The 26555-nt window shown below is 41.7% G+C and overlaps 1 protein-coding gene across 2 annotated transcripts in view; it reads right to left on the bottom strand.

Annotated features, from left to right (window-relative positions):
- Nucleotides 1–26555, bottom strand: part of LOC149158982 (retinal-binding protein) — a 271407-nt gene that overhangs the window by 177685 nt on the left and 67167 nt on the right. For both annotated transcript variants that reach the window (XM_089436385.1, XM_089436384.1), the window contains exons 4-5: nucleotides 9406–9562; nucleotides 9232–9310 (exon numbers count right to left, since the gene is read on the bottom strand). In XM_089436385.1, coding sequence (XP_089292511.1) covers nucleotides 9232–9310; nucleotides 9406–9562 — 236 coding nt within the window. The remainder of the gene's footprint in view (nucleotides 1–9231; nucleotides 9311–9405; nucleotides 9563–26555) is intronic.

The following is a 26555-nucleotide window of genomic DNA, read 5'->3' as shown; positions in this document are numbered from 1 at the left end:
AAGAGGTCGAGTTATTTCTCCAGAAGGCTATGTAGGGACTATGCAGAAGCCTCAAGAAGGCAGTTTGATTTGGTTGAGCAGGAGGAGGATTCAATTGCTAGAGGTCGAAATAACTTTCTAGAGGGTCAGAGATTTCCTTCTAGAGCAGCAGCAATCAGTCAGAGGAAAATTCATGGCATATTCGGGCAGAGCATGTGAGTGATTGTGCCACAGCAACTCCGTAGAGGGGTCCAAGTTAGCCAATTCGAGTGCCCAGACTGAGGCAGGATTGCTTGTATAGGAGGGTAAATTTCCCTCAATTGATTTTGCCAATATTTCTCTCAGATTGGATTGTCAGTTTGGGCATCCACAGATTGTATTCAGAATTTCACTGTTACATAATAATAAAACCCTCAAACGTTGCTATGGTTTTCCTGCACTAGGTTTTTCTGGGGATAGATGTCCAAAAATAACTGTGTCAATTTTTTATTGTGTGCACTAGCATTTTCTCAGTTTCCAGTTTATTTCCGCAACGTTTTTATCTATGAAGAATCGAAGTGTGATTAATTTGTTATTTTGCCATGACAAAATAAACTGCATAATTTATTAGTTGGAAGAATTAATTCCAGTTGTTGCAATTTAACAGAATTTTCACATGTTCTGAGAGCTAGCTTGACAGAGCAGTAGCTCAGAGATGAAGACGGAGAAATTCACAATTCAGAGGGAGCAGTAACATAATTTCTCCAGATTTGCGCAAAGCCAACCAGGCAGTTCGAACTATTGGATAGAAGGGTTGATTTTTCAGTGCAGGTGGCAAGAAAAATTCACAGAGCCCTGAAGCAATTCTAGCAGGCAGTGATGAAGCCAACAAGCAGTTCTGGTGAAGCAGATCAGTGAATTCGCAAGGCAGATCTGGGCGCAATTGTTTTTGCAGCAGTTTCGTAGTAGCAAAATCAACGTTGAGTGGAAGAGAAATTGCACACACCAAGGGATTTTCTTAGAGGATTTCTAGCTTCAGCCTTGAAGGAAATCTGAAATTTCTAGTTGCATTGGCAGAACCAGCAGGCAAGACTATGCATTCTAGAAGAGAGATTGAATTGCAAAATTGGTAGCCAAGCAAGTGAGGAGGATATTCCTCTTTATTTTCCCAATTGCGAGTTTTGCAGAAAATGGCCTTCTTGATCAGGATAGGTTAGATGGTGCATCCAACTACATTATTTGGAAGGCCAGGATGTCCTTTCTGTTGCATGAGTTTGGTCTGAAGATGTACAAAAAATGAGTAATAGTTGTACCTACAGATCCGCAGCAACTAGACAACTATAATAAGGAGATGGCCAAGGCGAAGTGGTTGATCCTTGATGGAGTTCAAGATCATATAGTCTCACACTTAGCAACCAAGAATATAGCCAAAGAAATGTGGGATGCTCTCGCAGCACTACACCAAAATCATTCCGAGAATCTGAAAATGTTCCTAAAGGAGAAGTCGAGAACCACTAGGATGCTAAAGGGAGTTACCCCCTACCTCCCCAGAATTCAGGATATCCGGAATGAGGTTTCCATAGTAGGAGAGGCACCACAAGAAATTGAACTAGTGCGTGTAGTTATCAACGATTTCACCAAGTAGTGGGCTACTTCATCCAAGGCATCACTAGACGAGATCAACTACCTGGATGGGATCGATTATGGGCAGATTTCAAGCAAGGGGAGATATGACTTACTCTAGTCAAGAGTAGTCTCAGTGGTAGCAGCAAAGGATTGAAGAGTGTGAAGGGGGAGGAGAACGTAGCCCTTGCATCAAAGGGGAGGCAAAGAAAGGTGCTAGTCAGGGACAAGGCTCACAGAGAGGAGACATGATGAAAAAGGACCTATAGAAGATTAAATGCTTCAGGTGTGGTAAGTTTGGTCACTAAAGTACCCTGTGTCCTCAAAGGAAGAAAGATGAGAAGGAGAAGCAGGAGCAAGAAGCAACTTCGACATAGATTGATCAGTTGTCCACCAGGTTGGAGAAAGATTTTGCTTTGTATGTAGTTATACCTCCAAGAGAGACGTGGGGAGACAATGAGTTCTAGACTCTAGAGTTGCGCAGAGCTGGGAAGGGTCCATTGAGGTGAGCTTCGGGCAGGTGTTTCCTCTTGGATCAATAACCTTGCTACAGGGGCCCACAGTATTCGGTAGCAAATGGATTAGTATCTGATGGCGTGGTCAATTCTTGAGGGAGAGTTGCAGTATTAGTCACAACCAGATGTTGAGGAGCACAGTGTAATTGCAGTGCAGACAGACTCAGTAGACAGTGCAGAGACAGGTAGTAGACAGTGACTCAGGAAATAGTTGTACTCCATAGATATAATTGATTCAGAGAATTTGGATTTCAGTTACAGTAGTTGCAGCAGTAGCAGCATAGATCAGATGCAGTTCAGTGGCAGAGTTGGCAGCAGTTTAGTGGTACAATGCAGTGTCAATAGCAACACAGAGGTGACAAGTTGTTTCTAACAGCGCAGAAGCCTAGGAGTGTGACGCAGAGCCAACCAGAGCCACACAGAGGACGTCGGGAGCTGCGCAGAGCCCCAGAGGGGCCAGCGTTGCTAACGCAGAGGGCCAGAGGGCTGACACAAGGCATCCCAGGGCTGACGCAGACCCGTGCGGGGTGACGCAAGGCCAGCGTAAGGCAGAGAGGGGTTGACACAGTTCACAGAGAGGCAGTTGTTGGGGTATAGAAGGCTGCAGAAATATTGCAGAGTGGAGCTGGTAAGGTACTATAGTCAGAACAGTACCTGACAGAGCAGGGCCAGAGAAGTTGTTACCGATGGTTTCTAGCCGAGGAACCTGGATCAGCAATGCAGTTGCACAAGATGATCAAAGGAGGGGGCATCTTGACAAGTAGCAAAAGGATTTCCAGGAGGGAAATCAGGACTCAGAGGGAGTCCAAAAGAGAACTTCCAGATAGGAAGTAGAGACTCAGAGGAGTCAAACAGAAAACTTCCAGGAGGGAAGTAGAGGAGCGTCATGGCACTACACGGGGTAAGAGACCACGATAGACTAGACGGAGCATCGAACTTCGCAGTCTGGAAGGCCAGAATCTTATTAGTACTCGACAGGAATCGTGTCAAGAACTTCGCCTTGAAGGTTATAGTTATCCCAGTCGACCCCAATGATAATGACAAGTATGAATAGGCGATGGTGAGGGCCAAGTGCATTATCCTTGACGGGGTCAAGGATCATGTGGTACCACATAGAGCCGAGAAGGAAACGGTAGTTGAGATGTGGGAGGCTCTCAAGAACCTATACCAGCATACTTCTATGCAGAGAAGAATGTTGTTCGAGAACTAGATGAGGTCGTATCAAAGGAAGAAGGGTGAATCAATTGAGACCTTCCTCGGAGGACTGAATGAGATCCGAGACCAGTTGACTGCTATAGGAGCGACACCGGATCAGGAGCTTATGGTGAGGACAGCCTTGAATGTTGTCTCAGAAGAATGGGAAGTGTTTGTCCAAAGTATCCTGGGCAGAGGGACTCTCCCACCTTGGGACGAGATGTGGGCAGCTCTTCGCCAGGAAGAGATCAAACGATAATCGAAGACAGGTAGCAGCAGTAAAGGGATCAAGGTCAAGCAGGAGGAGGAGGATGTGGCCCTAGCATCTAAGGGAAAGCATGAGAAGCAGAAAAAAAAAAGATCTCTCCAAGATCAAGTGCTTCCACTGTGGGGAGATGGGTCATTATGCGACCCAGTGCCCAAGGAAGAAGAGTAAGGGAGAGTCTTCCGAGACTAAGGCAGCACCAGCACGGGCAGAGAAGGAAGTTTTGACAGACGATGACTGTGCCATGAGTGCACACACGCCACTTGAGTAGAAGTGGGGAGACATCGAGTTGTAGTCAGGCGGACTACAAGCGATGAGGGGCAGGATCCTTGAGGTACCCAGCCTCTTGGATTAGACCTTTCTATGAGAGCCCCAACGAGGAGTAGCAGGACTGACTGAGTGGGTAAAGACGGATGCGGATGGAGCGGCAAAGAGAGCTACAATGCAGAAGTCCCGAGACAGCGCGAGACTAGCAGGCTGCAGCAGTGCGAGAGGCATCGGAGTGTTGCACTAGTGCAAGACAACACAGAGAGATGTGCAACGATGAGATGTAGAGAGTTGTTGCAGCAGCGCATAGGTCAGAGAGGGAGCACTTGTCAGCGACAGAGGGAGCTTCAGCATCAGTGGGTGTTTCTAGCCCAACAGGGAGGTCAGTTGGGAGATCAGTTACTTACTTCTCAGTGACTGAGTTGCAGTGCAGCAGTGGGCAGCATGATGCATCATGATGAGAGGAGGTGCAGTGCGGATGCAATGCTAGGAGAAAGGACCAGCAGCAACACGGCTGTAGAGGGAGATGTCATACAGATGCAGTAGTGGCAGTGGCAGAACCATGGGCAACAGTACAAGATACAGCAGTGCAGACGATGTTGGGCAGGAAGGCCTAGCATCAGCACAGGTACCGATGCCGGATGATCAGAGTAATACTCAGTGAGGAGTATTGCTAAAGCACAAACCTCACTAAGAGGGAGTGTTGACTTGGGGTAGCATCGAATGTGCTCTAGCCACGAAATTTGGTGGAGGTTGGGGCACATGAGATCTCCAATACCCAGAAAGGGTTTGGGCAGATTCTAAACAGATCAGGAGATATTAAAATAGTTAATATTTTTAATGGAGTCCCTAAGTCTAAACTTAGGGAAAATAAAATATTAATGTGTATTAATATGAATCTGTGTTAGAATGGTCCAAAAGACATGGATCAAGCCAGATCTAATCTTAGTCGTTGATTAGGGACTTAATCTCGGCTGTTGAAATATCAACAGGAAAAGTATAAGAGGAGGCTTGAGGGTCACTTAGAGAACACACCAGAGTGATCAGTCATTCTATTCTCTAGAGCAAGCTTTGCTAAGAGAGATAGAATCAGTGATCGGGAGAGCAACTGGGGGGCATTGAGTACAGAGAGAAAGCGAGGTAGAGATAGTGTCGGGAGAGCAGCAGAGCAGCCAAAGAGAAAGATGCAGGAGTAGCCAGTGCTCACGCAGGGCCACGCATAGGCAGCTAAGTGCTGCGCAGAGCACCAGAAGGGTCAGCATAGCTGACGCAGAGGCTCAGAGCGCTGATGCAGGGCCTCCTGGGGCTGACGCAGGACAAGATAGGCTGATGCAGGGCCAACGCTAGGCTGGGAGAGGTTGACGCAGTCCAGATTGGGCAGACGCTAGGGTTTCTGGGGCAGATTGGTGCCAAGTAGCTGCCGGAAGGATTATCCGAGGTTTCAACCAGTAGATTTGTTAGAAACTAGGAGGTATTACTACCAAGGAAATTCTCTGTTGGGTAGGCTAGTTTCGGCACCCAGATTGTACTCTAATATTGCTTAATAACAAAACCCTCAGATAGTTGCACCGGTTTTCCCGCATTGGATTTTTCCGGGGACATTAGTCCAAAAATAATGGTGTCATATGGTGTTTTTGTTCTTGTTTCTTTTAGTTGTTGATCTGTAATATGTTGAGCATGCACTAGTGTTTATTTCTAGTATTTACATTGTAAATAACTTGTTAAGGAAAATAACAAGTAGGTAGGAATAAATCAGATAAAGTGCATGGAGGGTTTCTAACTAAGTAAACTTAGAAACTTCAACAACGGGAAAGCTGACGCAGAGGGCAGAAGCCGAAACTGCCGAGAACAGCCGGAACTGCAGGAAAGCTGACGCAGAGGGCAAAAGCTGGAACTGTCGGGAACAGCCGGAACTGTTGGGAACTACCGGAACAGCCGGGAAAGCTAACGCAGAGGGCAAAAGCCGGAACTACCAGGAACTGCCGAAACAGCCAGGAATGCTAACGAAGAGGGCAGAAGCCGAAATTGCCGGGAACAGCCGGAACTACCGAGAACTGTCGGAACTGCCGAGAAAGCTGACGCAAAGGGCAGAAGCTGGAACTGCTGGGAACAGACGGAACTGCCAAACCTGCCAGGAAAGCTAACGCAGAGGGCAGAAGAGGCTGATGCTGGGGTTTTTTGTGGGGCAAATTAGAGCTGAGAAGTTGTCGAAGTGTTTATCCGGGGTTTCAGCCGAAGCATCTGTCTCCGAAGGAGAGGTACTACTGCCGAGATTTTTCTCTGTTGGGTGAGCCGGATTTGGCACCTAGATTGTATTATGAAACTACTTAATAAATCAAACCCTTAGATAGTTGTACCGGTTTTCCCACATTGGGTTTTTTCGGGAACATTAGTCAAAAAATAACAGTGTCATTTGTGTGCTTGTTTCTGTTTCCTTCAATTGATGTTCTATAATGTGTTGAGCATGTACTTGTGTTTATTTTTAGTATTTACATGATAAATAACTTGTTAATTAATCAGAACAAGTAGGAAGGAATAAATCAGAAAGTACATGGAGGGTTTCTAACTGTTAGACTTAGAAAAGTCAACACTTCCTCCGAGACATGGTGCAGAAGGGAGCAGTGAAGCTCCAATACATATCCACAGATGAGTAGATTGCAAACATTCTCACCAAGCCTCTATCTAGGGGGGAGTTTGTATACTTTAGAGACAAACTTGGTATGATGCATAATGTCTCCCTTGCTGAGAGGGAGTGTTGACGTTTTTGCAGCATTGGGCAAACATTCTCCCACAGGGTCATGCTGATTTGACTAGTGGGGGAATGATACATTCACCCATGGGGCCATGCTGATTTGGCTAGGGGTGAATGGCCCAAGGGTAGTCTTTCTCCCATGGGGCCACGTTGATTTAGCTAAAGGAGATTGGCCCACAATGCTCACATTGTTTGCTTCAGGATGGAGTGATCTATTTTTTATAGAGCGGGTTTGATTTGTTTATGGAATGGAATTTTTCACCCATTGGTGAAATTAACAATTCTAGTGTAATGATGAGTTGTAATGTAGGCTCCATAAGTGAAGGGATTTTTTGTAATGAGGTGCCTCTTTATGGGTCTCTAGAGTCAACCCAACATTAGAGCTCTATATAAATAAATAAGCATGAGAGGAGACATATCATCAATATAGCAAGCTCATTGAATCTTTTCTAGTGAAAGAGCAATTCAGCCAAGTAGAGAAATCTGTTCAGCCTCATTTTTTCTTCATCATTCTCTCTCTTGGAGCCCACACATGTGACTGAACTTGACTGAGTTTGACCAGCAGCTTGACCAATCGCACGTATGAGAGAAGTTGACCAAGTTGACATCAAGTTTGACAACAGTCCATACAGCCACACATGTGAGTTGACTGCAGGGCCGAGTTTGACTGCAGGCCAAAGTTATACCAGAGTTGACTTCCTTTATTGGTTTTACCAGCATTGACTAGCAGCTATTTTGACCAGGTTGGATTGGAATTTGACTTGTAACATTGACACAGATTTCCAGACAAACTTCTGATTTGTAAACCATGCTGAAAAGACAATTTCTCTATAAGAAAAGATTGTTGGGTTTTCTCCCAAGGTTGGGTTTCCCAGAGTGAAAATATTGTCTCTACTATGCATGGCTGTCTTTCTATGATATTTACTATTTCTGCTGCATTCACTGTTGAGATTTTCTGTGTATAATTATTCAATGATATCAGTGGCTTGAGAAACACTGTTTGAAAATCATTAGGTAGTAACTATCAGATCAGAAAATTGTATTCTATTGCACTTGCTATAGAATTTCAACACTTGTGTGATTTAACATGGCTAGAATTTGTAAACCCTAATAATGACAACAATGCTAGTATGGAGAACTTGCATGATACAAACTTGTTGTATGTGCCTAGGAGGGCTTCTCAGTGCCATATGAGTGTGTGTGTGTGTGTGAAATTTCCAGCTGTCCAAATATTGTGTAATTGCATATTTTGATTTCATCTTATGTTATCTTCTTGATTGAGTAAATTTCAGCACTTGTGATGACTTGTCACCTGACATAACATATAGCTGAATTGGTTAAGTGGTTCAACACATATCCAGAAGATAAGGTGCACATTTGTTATTATAATCTGTGTAATAAGACATTTCAGACTTATTATATGCCTTGAAAAGTGTGCTCTAAGGGCTGTAGCACTGTACTATTGAAGTGCATTCATATAGTGTTAATTTTCCTGAGCTGCTGGGTGAAATTGGGTTGAAGAAAAGTGAAATACTGTTGTCATTTAATATTTCAGATCAGCCCTAAGGCTGAAAGTTCACACGGATTAGATCCATAAACCTCAGGTAAATGAGGTCAGATACCATTCTCGAAATTTCTACAAAACAATATAGGGGCCACAGCCCCTTACTCCACACCACAGTTTTTGGGATTAAAATAGTTGTACTTCAATTTTTCTTCATTTCAGTATGATTTATGAAACAATTCAAACAAAAAAAATCCTACTTATTAGCCATTTAAAATGCACAACAACTGCAAATGTGTTTATTCTGTATGAAATTTAGGGAAGCATTGTATTTTGTCTTCTGGCTCACAACAATTTGCTTCACAATCCAAGATAATGACAGGGATGCTCATCAGAGATCATGTGCAACAGTTTTCCCATGTCTACGCATTCACTGTGCAACAATAGCTTCATCAGAATTTTGTGGAAGATCAAACTACTATTACTCAACCTAATACCAGTTTACAGATAGAGAGCTAAACAGGTACACAACTATTCTTCAATCCTTTAATTTAGAAGAAAAAACATCAGATTGAAATTGTCCAAGTGGCCTTGATAACCAAATCTTCTTCCCCTTTGCCACAAGACTCAACCTCTGCACTAACCATCATCCCTTCCTTGCTTTCTGCCACAGTCAACCTGAAGGCTTCATCTTCACTTGACAATTTATTCTCAAACTGTTGTTGTTGTGCAAGACATGTGGAACATCAAAGTGACAAATCAAACTATTCTTAAATTTCCCCGCAGTCATTAGCATCTGTTTCTTGGAAAGACAGAGCTGGCAATATATCAGAATGGGGTTGAAGATGTTGGTTTGCATTCACTTATATATTGATTATCTTAGGATGTCTTTTATTTTATGATGTCATTCAGGAAACTATCATCTTGGAAATTTTACCTTGGTTAACTTAACCACTAATCTTTGAACCAAACACCATGAAAGCATCCTAGTTTTTGTGATGTCATTCAGGAAACTATCATCTTGGAAATTTTACCTTGGTTAACTTAACCACTAATCTTTGAACCAAACACCATGAAAGCATCCTAGTTTTTGAATAAGAAACTATGTACATATACCAAATACTGCATAGAAGGCTCACGTTGTGCATAATACCTCTGGGACTCCAACCAGATACTTTACAAGAGTTTTATAAACCCCCGATGCACTGCCAAGCTGAGCCAATTGTCTTCGCCTGTGAAATTCACAATTCAAATTCTGCCAATAAAAAGAAAATTACCATTATCAAAAATGCAAGGAACACTAAGTTAACAAGTTTTTAAAACCCACCTCTCCATCTGTTGCTTCCATAAAAGGGAATATTTGTCACGAATACTTCCCCCGGAACTAATCACAGCATCAACTTCTGCTTGTTTCCTTCTTTCTGAACGCTCACGTTGTTGCTTAAAAAGTGAACAACGAAAATCCTGGGGCATATAAGTGAAAACTGCAAATATAGCAAATGAAATGAATTTAAGTCGATCAAACTTCCATTCTGTTCTATTTTAAAATCTGTTCATTTCAATTTGTCCTTCAAAAAGGTCGAAAGAAAATATACAACATCTAATTTACTAGAACTCCAAAAAGTTCAAAAGCAACAAGAAGTAGAGGCTCAACAAGAAAAGTTCATTGAGAATTCAGTAAGGTTCTTTACTAACACACAAGCTTGATCAAAGATAACAATTAGACAAAGAAGTTAAAATAGTATGCTAAGTCATCAGACTCTCCATTCAGCAATTTAATCATCAAAGCATTTTTCGACCCAATATCAAATATAATAAATCTCCAATCTAATCTTAACTAGCTTTTAAAGTTCACAAAAAGTCTTTATGGAAGTTTGAAATATTATTGAACATTCTATCTCAAATGCATAGTCACTATATCCATTCAAGAAAGAATCTGCATTCAAAAGATTGAAATAAAAATTTTGACTCAAACTAAGCTGCAAAGAACTGACGAATGTTTGGGGATGCTTTCAAATATGCCCCTATAAAATATTGGAAATGGGTACACTGTTAGAATATAACACAAAAATGTAAGTCACTTAATACGTTATTGAGATGTCACTATATTAATATTGTACCATCAAGATTAGGCTTGGTAACTTGGTTGGTTACACCATATTAACCAATTTAACGTGCTATATAATCACATTCTAGGGGATCAATAACTTGACTCGGTGACTCCCATAGACGTATGTGTTGCAACATCATCAATATATGTGATATTCATTATCTCTATTTATGTTTGTGTATTATCATATTATGTATACACCTAGTAAAAAACACCACATGGTATCAAAGCCTTAAGGCCTGTTGGAATTTCTAAGTCTAACCAGTGAGAAACCCTTCATGTGCTTTCTGATTTATTTCTGCCTACTTGTTCTAATTAATTAAGAAGTTATTTACCATGTAAATATTGAAAATAAATACAACTACATGCTCAACACATTACAGATCATCAACTGAAGATAACAAAACAAGCACACAAGTGACATCGTTGTTTTGGACTAATGTCCCCAAAAAAACCCAATGCGGGAAAACCGGTGCAGCTATCTGAGGGTTTTAATTATTAAGCAGTTTCATAATACAATCTGGGTGCCAAAAACGACTCACCCAACAGAGAATAATCTCGGCAGTAGTACCTCTCAATCGGAGACGAATGCTTCGGCTAAAACCCCGGATAAACACTCCGATAACCCCCAACTCCAATCTGCGCCATGATAACCCCAGCGTCAACCTTTAGGGACTGCGTCAGCCCTTTCTAGCCCAACGTCTGCCCAACGTCACCCTATCTCGCCCTGTGTCAACCTCTGGAGGCACTGCGTCAGCTCTTGGAGCCTCTGCATCACCCACGCTGGCTCTCTGAGGCATTGCGCAGCTCCTAGCTACCTCTGCATGAGCCCTGGCTGGCTCTGCGTGAACCTCTAGTTGGCTTTGTGTCCCTCTCTCCTGGCTTCTGCGTTGATCCTCCTAGAACTATCTTTGCTTTTGTATTCACTGCCCCTCAGCTGCAACTCTTATCACTCTTTCGACTTCCTCAGTAAACCCTACCCCAGAAAATCGAAATCTTGATAAACTCGGTGTGTTCTCCAAGTGACCCTCAAGCCTCCTCTTATACTTTTCTCATTGACAATTCTACGGTCGAGATTAAGTCCCTAATCAATGGCTAAGATTAACTCTGGTTTGATCCATGACTTTTGGACCCTTCTAACACAGTTTTATATTAATTCACATTAATATTTTATTTTCCCTAAGTTTAGACTTAGGGAGACCATTAAAAATATTAATTATTTTAATATCTCCCAAACTATTTTAAATCTGCCCAAACCATTTCTGGGTATTGGACATCTCATGTGCTTTAGCCTCTCCACCAAATTTCGTAGCTAGAGCACATCCGATGCTACCCCAAATCAACACTCCCTCTTAGCGAGGATTGTGCTCTAGTAATACACCTGATTGAGCATCACCCTGATCATCCGGCATCGGTCCTTATGCAGATGCTAGGCCTGTTGCCCAACATCCTCTGAAGTTGCTACATCATGTACTGCTACCCATGGCCCTGCCACTGTCATTGTTGCATCTGTACAGCAACTCTCTCTGCATCCGTGTTGCTACCCATGGCTCTGCCACTGTCACTGCTGCATCTGCACTGCAATCCCTCTCATCATGTTGCATCATGCTGCCCATAGCACTACCATTGCTAACTGCTGCACTGCAACTGAGTTACTGAGAAGTAAGTTACTGATCTCCCAACTTTGACATCTGTGTCATGCTAAAGACACCTCGATGTTGAAACTCCTTTTGTCATTGACAAGTGCTCCCTCTCTGACCTCTGCGTTGCTGCAACAACTTTATGCATCTCGCACTGCTGCCTCACACTGTCCTGGGAATCCTGCACTGTAGCTCCCTCTGACGCTCCATCTGCATCCATCTCTACTGACATCCGCCAGTACTGCTACTCCTCTTCGGGGCTCCCGTAGCAAGGTATAATCCAAGAGGCTATGTACCTCGAGGATCTTGCCCCTCATCACCTGTAGTCCGTCTGACTACAACTCGATGTCTCCCCACTTCCTCTCAAGTGGTGTGTGAGCACTCATGGCACAGTCATCATCTGTCTCCACTTCCTTCTCCACCCTTGCTGACACAACCTTGGTCTCGAAAGCCTCTCCTTTGCTCTTCTTCCTCGGACACTGGCTCGCATAGTGACCCAATTCCCCACAATTGAAGCATTTGACCTTGGAGAGGTCTTTCTTCTTCCGTTTCTCCTACTTTCCCTCAAATACTAGGGCAGCATCTTCCTCCTTGATTCTAATCCCCTTACCGCTACTTCCTGCCTTGCTTAGCCTTCTGATCTCTTCTTGGCAAAGAGCCGCCCACATTTCCTCCCAATCTAGAAGGGTCGCCCTGCTTAGTATGCTATGGACAAACACCTCCCAGTCTTCAGAGACTGCGTTCAGGATTGTTCTCACCATCAATTCTTGATCCGGCGTGGCCCCTATGGAAGTCAATTGATCCCGGATCTCCTTCAATCGACCAAGGAAAATGTCGATCTGTTCTTCCTTCTGCATCTGGTATGACCACAGCTGATTTTCTAGTAGCATCCTTCTCTGCATAGAAGTATGTTGGTACAATTTCTTTAGGGCCTCCCACATCTCATTTGTCGTGTCCTTTTCGGCAATATGTGGTACTACATGGTCCTTGACCTCGTCAAGGATGATGTTCTTGGCCCTCGCCATTGCCTCCTCGTACTTGTCATTCTCAGCTAGGTCAACTGGGATCGCTATCGTCCTCAAGGCGAAGTGCTTGACACGATTCCTGTCTAGAACGGACAAGATTTTGGCCTTCCAGACTACGAAGTTTGAGGCTTCGTCCAGTCTATCCTGGTCTCTTACCTCGTTCACTACCATTTCACTGCTCCTCTACTTCCCTTCTGGAAATTCTCGGTGTGAATCCCTCTGAGCCTCGATTTTCCTCCTAGAAACCCCTCTGCCAATTTTGAGATGCCCCCACTTCGATCTTTAGTGCAACTGCACCACTGATCCGGATTTCTTAGCTAGAAATCCTCGTTAACAACTCCCTCCTCCTTGGTCTTTCCCTATTAGGTATTGTTCTGACTATAGTACCCCACCAGCTTCACTCTACAACTTACCCACAGCCTCCTAAACCCCAACAAACTGAAGGTTAGAGCTTCTAGTCTCTGCGTAATCCCGACACCAGCAAAATCCGCACCTCCTAGCCACAAGCGTCAATCCTTCCTGACTGAGAAAGATGATCGCGCACTACGTAGGTCGAGTTTGCTCCCCTTTGCCACTGTGCTGATCCTCTTCCCGGCTCAAACTTGATGACGCAGGCACTGCGTCACCCCTTCCTTGTTGCTTCTCTGCTAGGAACAGCGTCTGTCACTCGGGACAACTGTTTTATGTTGCTACTGCTCTGCTCGGCTGATGTCCTCAGCTCTCTTGTGATCTGCAACCACGCTCTAATACCATGTTGGAATTTCTAAGTCTAACCCGTTAGAAACCCTTCATGTACTTTCTAATTTATTTATGCCTACTTGTTCTGATTAATTAACAAGTTATTTACCATGTAAATACTGAAAATAAATACAAGTACATGCTCAACACATTACAGATCATCAACTGGAGGTAACAAAACAAGCACACAAGTGACACTGTTGTTTTTGGACTAATGTCCCCGAAAAAACCCAATGTGGGAAAATCAGTGCAGCTATCTGAGGGTTTTAATTATTAAGCAATTTCAGAATACAATCTAGGTGCCAAAACCATCTCACCCAACAGAGAATAATCTCAGCAGTAATACCTCCTAGTCGGAGACAGATGTTCCGGCTGAAACCCCGGATAAACACTCCGACAGCTCCCAACTCCAATCTGCCCCACGAAAACCCTAGCGTCAGCCTCTAGGGACTGTGTCAGCGTTTTTATGCCTAGCGTCTGCCCAGCGTCACCCTAACTCGCCCTGCGTCAGCCCTTAGAGCCTCTGCGTCACCCACGCTGGCTCTCTGAGGCACTGTGCAGCTCCTGGCTGCCTCTGCGTGAGCCCTTGCTGGCTTTGCATGAACCTCTAGCTGCCTCTGCGTCCCTCTCTCCCAGCTTCTGTGCTGATCCTCCTGGTACTATCTCTATCTCTCTACTTCTATATTCACTGCCCCTCAGCAATAACTCTGATCACTCTTTTGACTTCCTCAGCAAACACTGCCCCAGAAAATCAAAATCTTGATCAACTCAATGTGTTCTCCAAGTGACTCTCAAACCTCCTCTTATACTTTTCTCGTTGACAATTCAACAGCCAAGATTAAGTCCCTAATCAACGGCTAAGATTAACTCTGGTTTGATCCATGACTTTTGGACCCTTCTAGCCCAGTTTTATATTAATTCACATTAATATTTATTTTCCCTAAATTGTAGATTTAAAGGCTCCATTAAAAATATTAATTATTTTAATAACTCCCAAACTGTTTAGAATCTGCCCAAACCATTTCTGAGTATTGGAGATCTCATGTGCTTTAGCCTCTCCACCAATTTTCGTGGCTAGAGCACATCCGATGCTACCCCAAATCAACAAGGCCAATGCATTAGACAAAGACCATGGATCAAAGGCCAAGGAGGAAACCCAAAAGACAAATGACCGAGGAGGAGAAAAAAGGTGTACAACTCTCAAATTAAAATAGAGACAAAGTGAGACAAATTAAAACAATCAGCACGTACATCAAATTCTAGTTTGAAAAATGAAAATGACAGGCTTTTGTAACATCTTTATTTTTCTTGAAATTGAAATTACGAAAAATAAAGAAAGAGTTCAAAAAATTTAAAATGGAGAAGAGTTGTGAAGCAAGCAGTCGTTGGACCAAAATGGTGACCCCATTGAAGTACGAAGTAGTGAATCCTGCTGAATCAAAAGAAGCATATGATATCAAAAAAACACGACCCAAGCAAACAGAACCATGGAGAAACTCTAAAGTAATGGAATGCAAAAGACGGATGTGCATTTTTCAATGTGAGAGACACCAATACAATGAAGAGATTTTGTGCATAAGCAGAGAGCATAACCGACAATAACATGAAGAGGGGGCAGATCCAAAAAATTTCAGACTGAGCAAAATAGGTAAGAACCAGGATAAACATCGGTTAAGTCATTTTTTAGCAAGCATGAGAAGAAAAATTGCTAGAATTTTCCAAGCAGACAGATGTCAAAAGAAATCTGCAAAGCGTATCCCCATAAGAAAACTTTGGTATTGAGAAGTTTTTGAAATTTGTAGTTGCAACAAAAGATGTGCCCTAGCTGCAATTGCAAAAAGACATTTCTGCCATAGAAGACATGGGTAGAACAAGTGTTTAGAGAAACATGATTTGCAACATGAATAAAAAACCTCCATGGCAGAAAGATCCTAACAAAGAAAAAATTTGCAAATGGAGCAAACCGAAGGAAAAAGACAATTTCAAGTAGTAATATGAAAACCAAAGTTATCAAAACTAAAAACCCATTGAAGGCCAAACCAAGACTATAACAGAACCAACACAAAAAACATATTGAAGAAAAAATCATATGAGAGCCAGATGAAGGCTGGATGAGGGCTGGTCTAGATTATAACCAGCTATTTCAAGACAGAACTAAAATGTCAATTTGGGTCGGCCACTAATTTGGACCCTGCAAGAGGTGAATGAGTGTGAACCAACTAGTTTGGGTCTTATATTGCCAGTATCGATAGCAATGGTGAGAACCATAATAACAAAATTGTGAAGATGTGGTAAAAACACCAAAGAGAGACACGGTAACCTAGACATGGCAAATTTATTGGCACAGAGTAGGCCGAGATTTTCGTCTTTGTTTTAGACTAAGAAAGCATTTGATTCAACATGACTAAAAGTGATAACATAGGTGATTTATTTGTTTGAAGTTTAGATTGGTGTAATTGTCACAAAATATCGAAAACTTTTAATTCATCTTATTGAAAAGTTCAATTATTGAAGTATTTATTGAAAAATGTAACTAGGTTCGGTCTTCATGATTATTTATGTCATAGTATATCTTATATGAAAAGCAAAAAGAAGAAAAAGAAAATTTGTTATTATTATTTTAGACTAGCCATGCCTTTCATGCCCCTAGGTTGATTGAGTCTATAAGGAAAATTGTCATGAGTCAAAGTCCCATTCGGACTATTTACAAAGAAAAAGAAATATTTTATTTTGGTGGGAAAAGTCAAATTGTACCCAAAAGACCAAGTCGGCCCTCCAGATGATCAAGTCGGACGGCCCAAAGGATGCGATTTTTCAGACACACGAATCACTATAAATTGGCAAGCACATTCCTCCATTTCGACACAAGTTTTTCGTGGATCTTCAAAGGAAAGACATGTGAAATTACAAGAATAAGAACATGAATTTTTTAAGGAGAGATGAGAACCTTTTTCTGAAGGCAATCTTGAAGTATGATGCGAGTTTCCTGAAAGAGATTTTCTGTGCTTCTGTGGTAAGATATGCGAAGTTGCAGAGCTACAGATGTGAATTTCCTGTAGAAGCAATGTGAGCTCCTCATGTGGCAAAATGTGAGCTCCTCATGTGGCAAAATGTGAGTTTCTTGGGACTGATGAAGGAAGGATGAATTGAGTGTTTTGAGTTTTCCTTGTGGAACAGAATCATGGCAGAATGGAGGGTTGACTCGGTGCTTGTGGGGATATTGGTCTTGGTCTTGGGTCTTGGATATCTCAATTTGATCTGATTCTACAAGGAAAAAAAAAATCTGGGTTTTCCCCTTTGGAAGGGGTTTCTTCCCTAGCTTGGAGCTTATATCTTGTGATCATCATTCTTCTGTGATCTTCATGATGTATGGATTTGGCAATTGTTTGATGAGGAAACATAATATACAATATAAAGAAGCTAATAATATTGACAAGCAATTATCATTGAAAGGGAAATCACCTTAATGCTAAGCCTCCAGATCTCTCAACATGGTATTAGAACTTAGGTCTGAAGTAGGAGGCCTGAAGATCACTCTCTTGGTTTTTGAATCCAATTTTGGTGCATCCATGTAGGTCTTGGACCAACTCTATTGTACTATCTCTGAAGGTTGAACAAGATTCTGGGCATATCAAGAAACATTACCTCTATAAAGAAGACCCAGATCTGGGTCGAATTAATGTACAGTGGTTCGATCAAGGATTCAAGACTGCAATTCTAAGACTCACTCTTATAATTTATTGTGCCTTCATTTGGCATGATCTTCATTTGCGATAATTACCTATGACACTTGTTACGCACCACTAGTGGGTGACCCCTGTTATGCACCACCAATGGGTGACACCCATAGGAGAAATTTTTTCTCCTATATGTGTCTTCAGCCAGCAAGCCCTTGCAACCACCAAGTAGCTTTCCCCTGCTACCCCCCTTGTTCCATCATTATATCACATGACACTTGCCATTTGATGGATGTACCATGGACTTTTCACTCCCTTAGAGGTTGAAACCACGTAATAGGGTCCTTTATTAACCTCACTCTTGAACCTAGGGACACTTGTACATTCTAAAGCCCAATGTTGCAGGGAGCGCTCCCCCCCCCCGCTCCCGCTCCCGATCCGCGCTCCGGGAGGGAGCAGCTCGAGAGCGGGTCGGGAGCGCGCTTCCGATAAAAAAATTTGCGCTCCCTGCCAATTTAGGGAGCGACATCGGGAGCGTCGCTCCTGGAGTGAATTTTTAACGCTCGGGAGCGATCGGGGAGCGAACGCTCCTGATCGCTCTGGGAGCAATCCGAGCGGAAAAAAAGCCGCGGACGCGAAAAAATTTTCCAATTTAAAAAATAAAAATAAAATAAAATTGTTTTAAAAGCCCAATGGGGCAAACAAACATTTCATTATCACTTGAATGAGACCCAGAGCAAGGAGAGCAAGAGCAAAGGAGCGAGGAGCAAGCCTGCAGAGAGGTAAGTAACTTAGTAATTTAATTAGTTTAGTTAGTTTAATTTAGTTAGGTAGTAATTTAGGTAGTTTAATTTAGTTTATTAACTATATTTAGTAAAAAAATTATGAATCTAAATTAAATTAATAGATTAAAATTATTAAATTAATTAATCTAAATAAATTAAATTAATTTGCAGATTCAAAAGCCTACAAATATCAAACATCATGGACCTGGCTATATTTCTTGGGATTTTCCTCTTCTTGGTCCCTTTTATGGTTATTATGGTGCTGGAGAGCAGGAAACGGAGGTGCCAAAATGAAGAGGGGGATGAAGAAGCTGGAGAAAGTGGATTTGATGAAAACCCTGGTGAGGAGGAGCTGAAGGAGGGTGAACATGACTCAAAAAACTAAACAAGACCAAACCGAAATATGTTAACAGGCCTGAAGCAGGGAAAGAGGGTGGAACCACTAAAATTTCATTGCGCCCATTGCAACAATGATTACACAGGTTCATACACCCGTGCCAAAAAACACCTCTGCTGGAAAAGGCCATGGGATGGAGACAAACAAATAGGAATCAAAACTTGTCCAGCGGTTTCAAGAGCGGATAGAGCCAAATACATAAGGGAAGAGGAGGAAGCCCAATACAAATCAAAAAAATCAAGGGGTTTCTTTGAACCAAGCTCACAATCACAAGAACAAAGAACTCCTTCAGCATCCTCCCAAGGCAGTGGATATGGAGGCACAGGGTCATCAGGTTTAAGGCGTAGAACCATATCAGATTTCCTTGATGAGGGGTGTAGGAATGATGTGGATTCAAAGGTTTACAGGTTTCTCTATGCATGTGGAATACCATTCAATGTTCTTCACTCACCTTATTGGCACGAAATGGTTTTTGCCATAAATGATGCCCCTAAAGGATACAAGAGCCCTGGGCATGACAAGGCAAGAACCGTTGGACTTGATCATGAAAAAGCAAAAATATCACATTCTTTGAATAGAATGACAAGTTCTTGGACTGACCATGGGGTGTCCATTGTATCTGATGGATGGACAAATGTAAAAGGCAAGCCATTGATAAGTGTTCTTGCTGTATCTGTTAGTGGTGCCATCTTTCTAACTGCACATGATTACTTAGACAAGTTCAGGACCGACATCAACATTGCAGAAGCATTACATGAAACAATTGACCGTATTGGGCCATGCAATGTCATCCAAGTCATCACTGATAATGCTCCTAATTGTAACGCAGCGGGAGCAATTATTGAGGATAAATACCCCAACATATTTTGGTCTAGATGTTTCGTTCACACATTGAACCTTTTGATGCATGATGTTGTCAAGAACAAAAATGCACAATACCAATGGATTGGTGATTTGTACAAGAAGGCAAGCAAATGATAAAATTTATTACAAATCATAGCAATACACATGGCCTTTTCCGCAATCACTCGAGATTGGAGTTGTTGAAGATTGCGAAGACCAGATTTGGTAGTTATTACCTCACCTTCAGGCGCCTTTTGAAGGTAAGAGAGTCATTGGCTAGAATGGTATCAAGTCCACATTGGCAGGTATTAAAGGAAAGGGCTACAAATGCAGCTGACAGGCAAGGTTTTGAACTAGTGGAGGAGGCCGCTCTTGATGGTCAGTTTTGGACAAGTGTGAAGCAAGTGTTGGATTTCACCAAGCCCATTTATCACATGATTCGGTTTGCAGATACAGACAAACCAATGATTGGCGAGGTGTATGAGCAGATGGATACCATGTTGGGGAAAATAAAAGATATTGTTCATAACAGAGATCCCGACTTGTACAAAATGATTCACGATTTTGTGTGTACGGTGGAATAAACTTAATCTTCCACTACATTGCTTGGCATATATCCTTACGCCAAAATACTACTCTACATCTTGGTTGGGCCAACCTGCACCAGGGGGTGGGATTAGGACCAAACCCCATTTAGATGCAGAGGTAACTAGTGGATATTTGTAAGCATTGGAAAAGTTGATCCCTGACAGGGAGGAATGTGCAACTGTGCGCCTTGAAATAGGCAGATACTTCAGTGGCACTGGTTTGTTTGGTACCTTCCATGCAATGGAAGACAGAGACAGATTTGATGCTCTCACATGGTGGGAAACATATGGCAGCCATGGACTTTTGCCAAAATTGGCAAAAAAAGTTCTATCACAGGTTGTGAATACTTCTTCTGCAGAGAGGCGTTGGAGCACCTACAGCTTCATACACAATGTGAAAAGAAATAGACTCAATGAAAACCGAGCAGAAATCTTGGTTTATGTGCACTACAACTTGAGGTTGTTGAGTCATTACTGTGATCGGGCTTATGAGGATCCCACATATAGAATTTGGGACAATCACCCAGAGGATGACAATTTAGAAGATGGTATAGTGCATCTTGAAGAACTGGAAGAGGAACTTATAAGGGATGAAGATGAAGCAGCTACAGCTGCAGCAGCCATGCCACCTCCACCTCCACCATCCAGTAGCAGTGCTCGAGGTCAGAGTCTTGTTCCTTTGCTGTCGCCACCTCCATCTACACCCTCACGTGGAGGGAATGTGCCTTCTAGTTATGGTCGTCGGTCTGTGCTGGAGACTCCTAGAAGACCACCACGACCTGCTTATACTCCTGGAGACTCTCGTGGCAAGGGCCACATATAGATTTACAGTTTACTTGTCTTTTCCAGTTTCTATTAGACTTTAGTTTTCATAACTATTGAGTTTTGAGTCCTTGACTCTTGACTCTTGACTCTTTCATATCATAATGATATTTTTTGAAAACAATATATGACTGTGACAATGAAAATTTGAAGTTTGAAGTTGGCAATTATAACTCATTGGCAATGATTGTGAATTATGAATATGATGCTTCGTGAAAGACTAAAGTTGTTTCATTTCATTTCATTATTCATGTTTCATTTTATAACATTTCATTTCATGTTAACAGTTAGAAGTTAGGACTTAGAAATATCTAAGATATTACTTCTTGGAATGGTTAACCGTTAAACTTAGCTTACAAGTACAACTTTGGTGATCAATGATGATAAATGTTATATATTGAATTTTCAATTTTGAAAGCTTGAAGTTGAAACTTTAAGATTGAATTTGATGAATCATGATTCACGAGACTCATTACGTGGTAGTTGTAATATGTATTTTACTAACTTGTGGACACGGCTGATGAAGATTATAATTTCTAGAATCTAGATGATTGATGTGATATGGTTCAATGATCAATCTATGTTTTTTTATGTTTTTAATATCTAATTCATCATTCTACATGTTTTTGTTGACATATATGTATCAAAAATTTAAAAATATAAAAAATATATATATTTAAAAAAAAATATATATATATATATATATATATATTTTAAAAATCGCTCCCGGATTCACTCTCAAACCGGGAGCTTCTGAAAATGGTCGCTCCCGCTCCCGTTTTCGCTCCCGCTCCCAAATAACACTGCTAAAGCCCATTATGGAAGGACATGTCACTGTGCAGTGTGAAGTGTCCACTTGGTTCCCTGATTTGTAAGCTCATTTACTCAATTGCAATAATGAATTGTTGTACTAGAAGGTGAGGAGACAAATTGGATCTTATACAAGATTGCAAGTGGGTCATCATCTTGGGGTTTGGTCTCCCTATACGGGATCCAAGCCTTCCATAGGGTCATGATGGCACTTGTAGGGTGAGCGTTGAAAGCCATGGGCCTCCACCATAGCTCGGTGCAGATGGCCACACCATGGGATCCTTCAACACCACCTATTGCTTTCTCATGTCCCAGTTATTCAATGATGATGATGCACTTGGACCACATTGCCCAGCCAGCTACACACTTGCACCACACACTTGGCAATTGATCCAGGGCCCAGATGGGGTTTTGTCTCACCTAGGGAGACAGGGGAGGGATTGCATCATCATTCCAGGAGCACAGGCTTGCTTGATTCAGCTGAAGACCCATGAGATCATCCTTTGCGCCTCCACAACCATTTTGGAGCACCACAGGCTATTTGCTTTGAAATTAAGGGGCCACCCCCTTCATCATCGTCGTTGGAGCCCTCCTATTCATTATCGCACATGAGGGACTTGATTTGGCCTTCCAATGGCCCTATTAGCTATTGTTCTATCACTTCAACCCTCTTGAGAGGCCTAATATTCATCTTTGAGCTATTTGGTGGGCTTGTCACCAATTATTATTGTTATTTTGCACATTATAGCATTCTAGGGGCATCATTAGCCTAATTTAGGCCATTCAAATCCCTGAGATGCACTCTCATTCATCCATCATCATTTGGATTGGGATTTCCTTTGTGAAAATAATTAGGACCTGCAATTGATCAACGAAATTGGTTGTTCTTTATCCATTTTGATGTTTGGATCTTTGCTTTTCTTATCTTTGAGCTTCTAATTGCAAAAGTGATGGATGGATACATTCGCTTTTTCTTGTAAGTTCCATTTTGATGTTATTGTTAATTTGGCAGCTCAGTGACAAGTTCCAACCATGGGACGAGATTCCTCTTTTCGAGAGGACCAATTTTGACTATTGTAGCACTCAATCTGGACAAGGGAAAGTGTACTTTTGAATTAAAGACCACATGTGCACAAAAGGACAGGTCGGCCCAAAAGATAAATTTGACACCCATGGATAGCTATAAATACAAGTCAAGTGACACTCATTTGGACATCATCATGAAGCATTCTTCTATTCTCTTCTTTGGTTTTGGATCGCACAGGTCTGAGGCAGGTTCACGGAGAATTGGTTCGCACGAAGTTGAAATTGCAAGGTTCGAAGTTTGCATTTCTGTTTTAGGGTTTTTGAGCCTCAACCACATGCTTGCCACAGTGAAATTTCGGTTGCAACCACATGCAGATCGGCTCATCTGTGCAGTTGAAGCCTTTCAACCACACGCACATCACGTCTTCCTTGCAGTCGGAAAGTAGGGTTGTTTTTGTCAATTTGCCGCAGTTGACTGCAGTTAACTGCAGATGACTAAAGTTGATTTCAGTCTGGTGAAGTCATATTTGATTAGTACTTTTGTTGGGATCATCTCATGATGTTGTTTAGTTGAATTTGTTGGATAAGATTATGGTTTAAGATATGGATCATTATACTCTCTTTTGTTGAATCATTCAATGACAATCTAATAAGAAGAAGAATTTGAAAGGGTTTTACCCGTAGTGGGTTTTGCCCTAGTGTCCATCCAATATTGTTGTCTCTATGTGTGAATATTTTTCTTTTATTGTTCTTTTATGTTCGCTGCATTGATGATGATATCGTTCTTTCTATATAGTTGCATATGTTGTTGAATAATGATATGATGCCTTTGGGTGAATTTAATATGTAAAAGATGAAATGTGATTATCAAAGCAAAGAACAATATAGCCCTAAGAAAAATTTGACATGGTACCAGAATTGGACTAAAATAAAGTCATTGAGATCACCTTTCATGGAAGCTAGAGAAGATGGCGGAGACCTAAAAGAATACTAGGGTTTGAAGGAAACACTAAGGAATCTGGTTATTAGGGTTTGATGGATATTACGAGATTAGGTTTTGGAAGAAACCTTGGATTATGACAAAGATTGGAGATATGTAATCTAAAAACCCTAGCATTATCAGAGTGAAGATGTTCAAGTATTTGTGACTGGTTTGATGTAGCCCTAGATGGGATAGTCTCAATTAGGCCTCGTTGCTGATGAAGTTCGCTGAAATATATTGAAGGCAACAGTTTTAATAATAATTCTTGAAGGTTGGTTCAAAAGGGAAATGATCATCTCTCATAGAAGATAAGTACTTTTTCGATTTATGTCACTTCTGTATGACTTTACTTTTGTTTAGATTTATTGATCTGATCATTGATTATATTTCCTGCAGGTATATTTGAGTATTTGGATTCTTCTAACCTCTTAATGAGATGTGATAAGTGGATCCTTCTTGATGATCATCTGAGGTGCAAGAAAAGATGGCTAATGCAGGAAGAGAAGAGCTACAGTTGCCCATGACAAGTGAGTGATAAAAAGTACAAAGGTATCTTAATGTTATATGGTATGTACATTGATTCAGTTGCAACAATGGATGGCAAGGTAAGCCCTAAAGTATGATGAGAATATCACCTTCCCAATTGACTTATGCATGCATATGAAAGTAAGTTTGATTTATGGTACATGTGATATATATTGGTGCTCTTGATATTTGACAAGTATCTTACATTTTAGACATGATGGATTTCCTGATCCCATAAAGAAGGCTAGCACATTGATTCTTATACATGGTAGCTTGATACTATTTTTAATGCTTGTGATTGTTGAAATATGTAACCAAGTTTGGTCTTCATAATGACATATGTAATCATGATTTTATATATTTGATGTAAAGAAAAAAATGAAATTATTATTGTCATTCTTGAGGCATGGTTTTCATGCTCAAGGTTACTAGATTTATAGGTCAAGCACCCTTCTAGGGCTTGTCTTTGAGTCAACAAGTCATAAGAGTCATTGTCATGTATGGAAGACCCTTTTGGGCATATTGTTATTGTAAAGAAAAATTTATTTGAGTTAAAATTAGAGTCAATGACCCTCCAAGACCATGTCAACGTGCAAGCAACAAGTCGGCCTATCAAACAGTGAAGTCGGCCTCCTAGAGATGATGTGTCAACCTAATTAGGCTCTCTAGAAGCCTATATATAAGAGGGAAGTCGACCACATTTGAGACTATCCAAGTAGCTCACAACAAGTTCGATCAATTGAAGATAAGGAGAACTAAAATCAACAAAGAAGACGAAAATTCTAAAGAAGAAGAATCCGAGTTTTGGGAATTATTTTTGGGTTGTAATATTCCTAATGGAAATATAGAATGATAAACAAAGCAAACATAACCAAAAACACAAAAAAATACTCAAGCATCAAAACACCATTTTAAAGCCAAAAACTGCACTGCTGAGCCATTTTATTATAATATGAAGAGGGTACAATGAGGTGCTGGAAAGAGTGCACCTGGGCTTGCTCAAGGCAAGCTAGCTAAGCCCAAATGAATAATAAGGAATCTCCCTCAAATATGTCGTTGCTCTATCTCCTGGCTTTATGCTAAACTGCCTAGAAATACACTGTTGGGTGTCAAGATCTGTTGCTAGGGCCTCCTCCGGTGCTCAGAAAATTCTGGGAAATTAACCCCGGCCTCTCCACCAATAACCCACAAAAACCCACAAAGGAATTGGCCAAATGTTGACCTCGGAATTTTGGCCCAAATTTCTCCTAGCTCCTCTAGTTGCTACCTAGATTGGGACCCCTGTTTGACCCCTCAAATCTTCCCAGAAAATTATGCCAAATTATTTATGAGATCCTTGTCAAAAACCCAAAAAGGGTTTGTCCTAGTTTTAACGCTCCAAAATTGACCCCAAATGCTTGGCACCTCCTCCACATGCAAAAGATGTAACTTGCAACAGATCCTGTGTTTACTGCCCCTCCAAAGTGCTGGAAAATTCCCCAAAATAGTTGCAAACTCCAAGCAAGGGCTCTCCCGGACTCCTCAAATCTCAAGCCCAAACTCCCTTCACTCTACAACTCCCAAGTGTGCCTCCTCCAAGCACTACACAATCCCTACGCTGTTGCTAGTGTTTCCTCCCCCACAAACTCAAACTCCCACTGTTGGAACAATCAGAACAGAATGAAACTCCCTCGTTGGGTTAGCACCCGCAATCCACCGAAGCAAGGGTTGAGATCTCCAGTCGGAGACACTCTATTGAAATTTATAAGTCTAACCGGTTAGAAATTTTCCTGCACTATCTTGTTTATTTCACCTACTTGTTTAATTACTGAACAAGTTATTTAACCATATAAATACTGAAATAAACACAATGCAATCTCAACCATCTACAGATCATCAACTAAAAGAAATAGACAAACACACAAGGGGCACTGTTATTTGTGGACAAACATCCCCAGAAAAACCCAACTTGGGAAAATCAGTGCAGCAGTTCTGAGGGTTTTATTATTAAGCAGCGTTTCTTGAATACAACTGGGTGCCAAACTGGCTCACCCGACAGAGAAATCAATCTAGCAGTAATAAGTAATAACTCTCTTCCGAAGCAGATATTCTGAAAGTCTGCTCCACGAAACAATCTCCAGCACCTCTCTGAGGCTCTGCGTCAACCTAGAACCCCCTGCATCAACCTACTGAGGCTCTGCGGTGGCTACTTGGCCCTTTGCGTCACCCACGCAAGCTCTTTGGCCCTCTGCGCAGTCACTCTGGTCCTCTGCATAGCTTCTGTCAGCTCTGCGTCTACCTCTCTGCCTCTGTGCTAGTCTTCTGGCACTATCTTTGCCTCTCCGTTATGCACTCATTGCCCCTCGCTGCAACTCTAATCACTGGTTCGATTTCTCTTAGCAAACCCCACTCTAGAAAATCGAACTAACTGATCAATCTAGTGTATCTCCAATTGACCCTCAAGCCTCCTCTTATACTTTTTTTGTTGAGTCTTCAATGACCGAGATTAAATCTCTAATCAATGGCTAAGA

This window comes from Pinus tabuliformis, chromosome 5_2 (assembly GCF_031772625.1).
Source record: "Pinus tabuliformis cultivar Carrire ecotype Pingquan chromosome 5_2, CPIR1, whole genome shotgun sequence".
Classification (NCBI taxonomy): Eukaryota; Viridiplantae; Streptophyta; class Pinopsida; order Pinales; family Pinaceae; genus Pinus; species Pinus tabuliformis.
The sequence above is the reverse complement of the archived record's forward strand: the minus strand, read 5'-3'. Positions and strand labels throughout refer to the sequence as shown.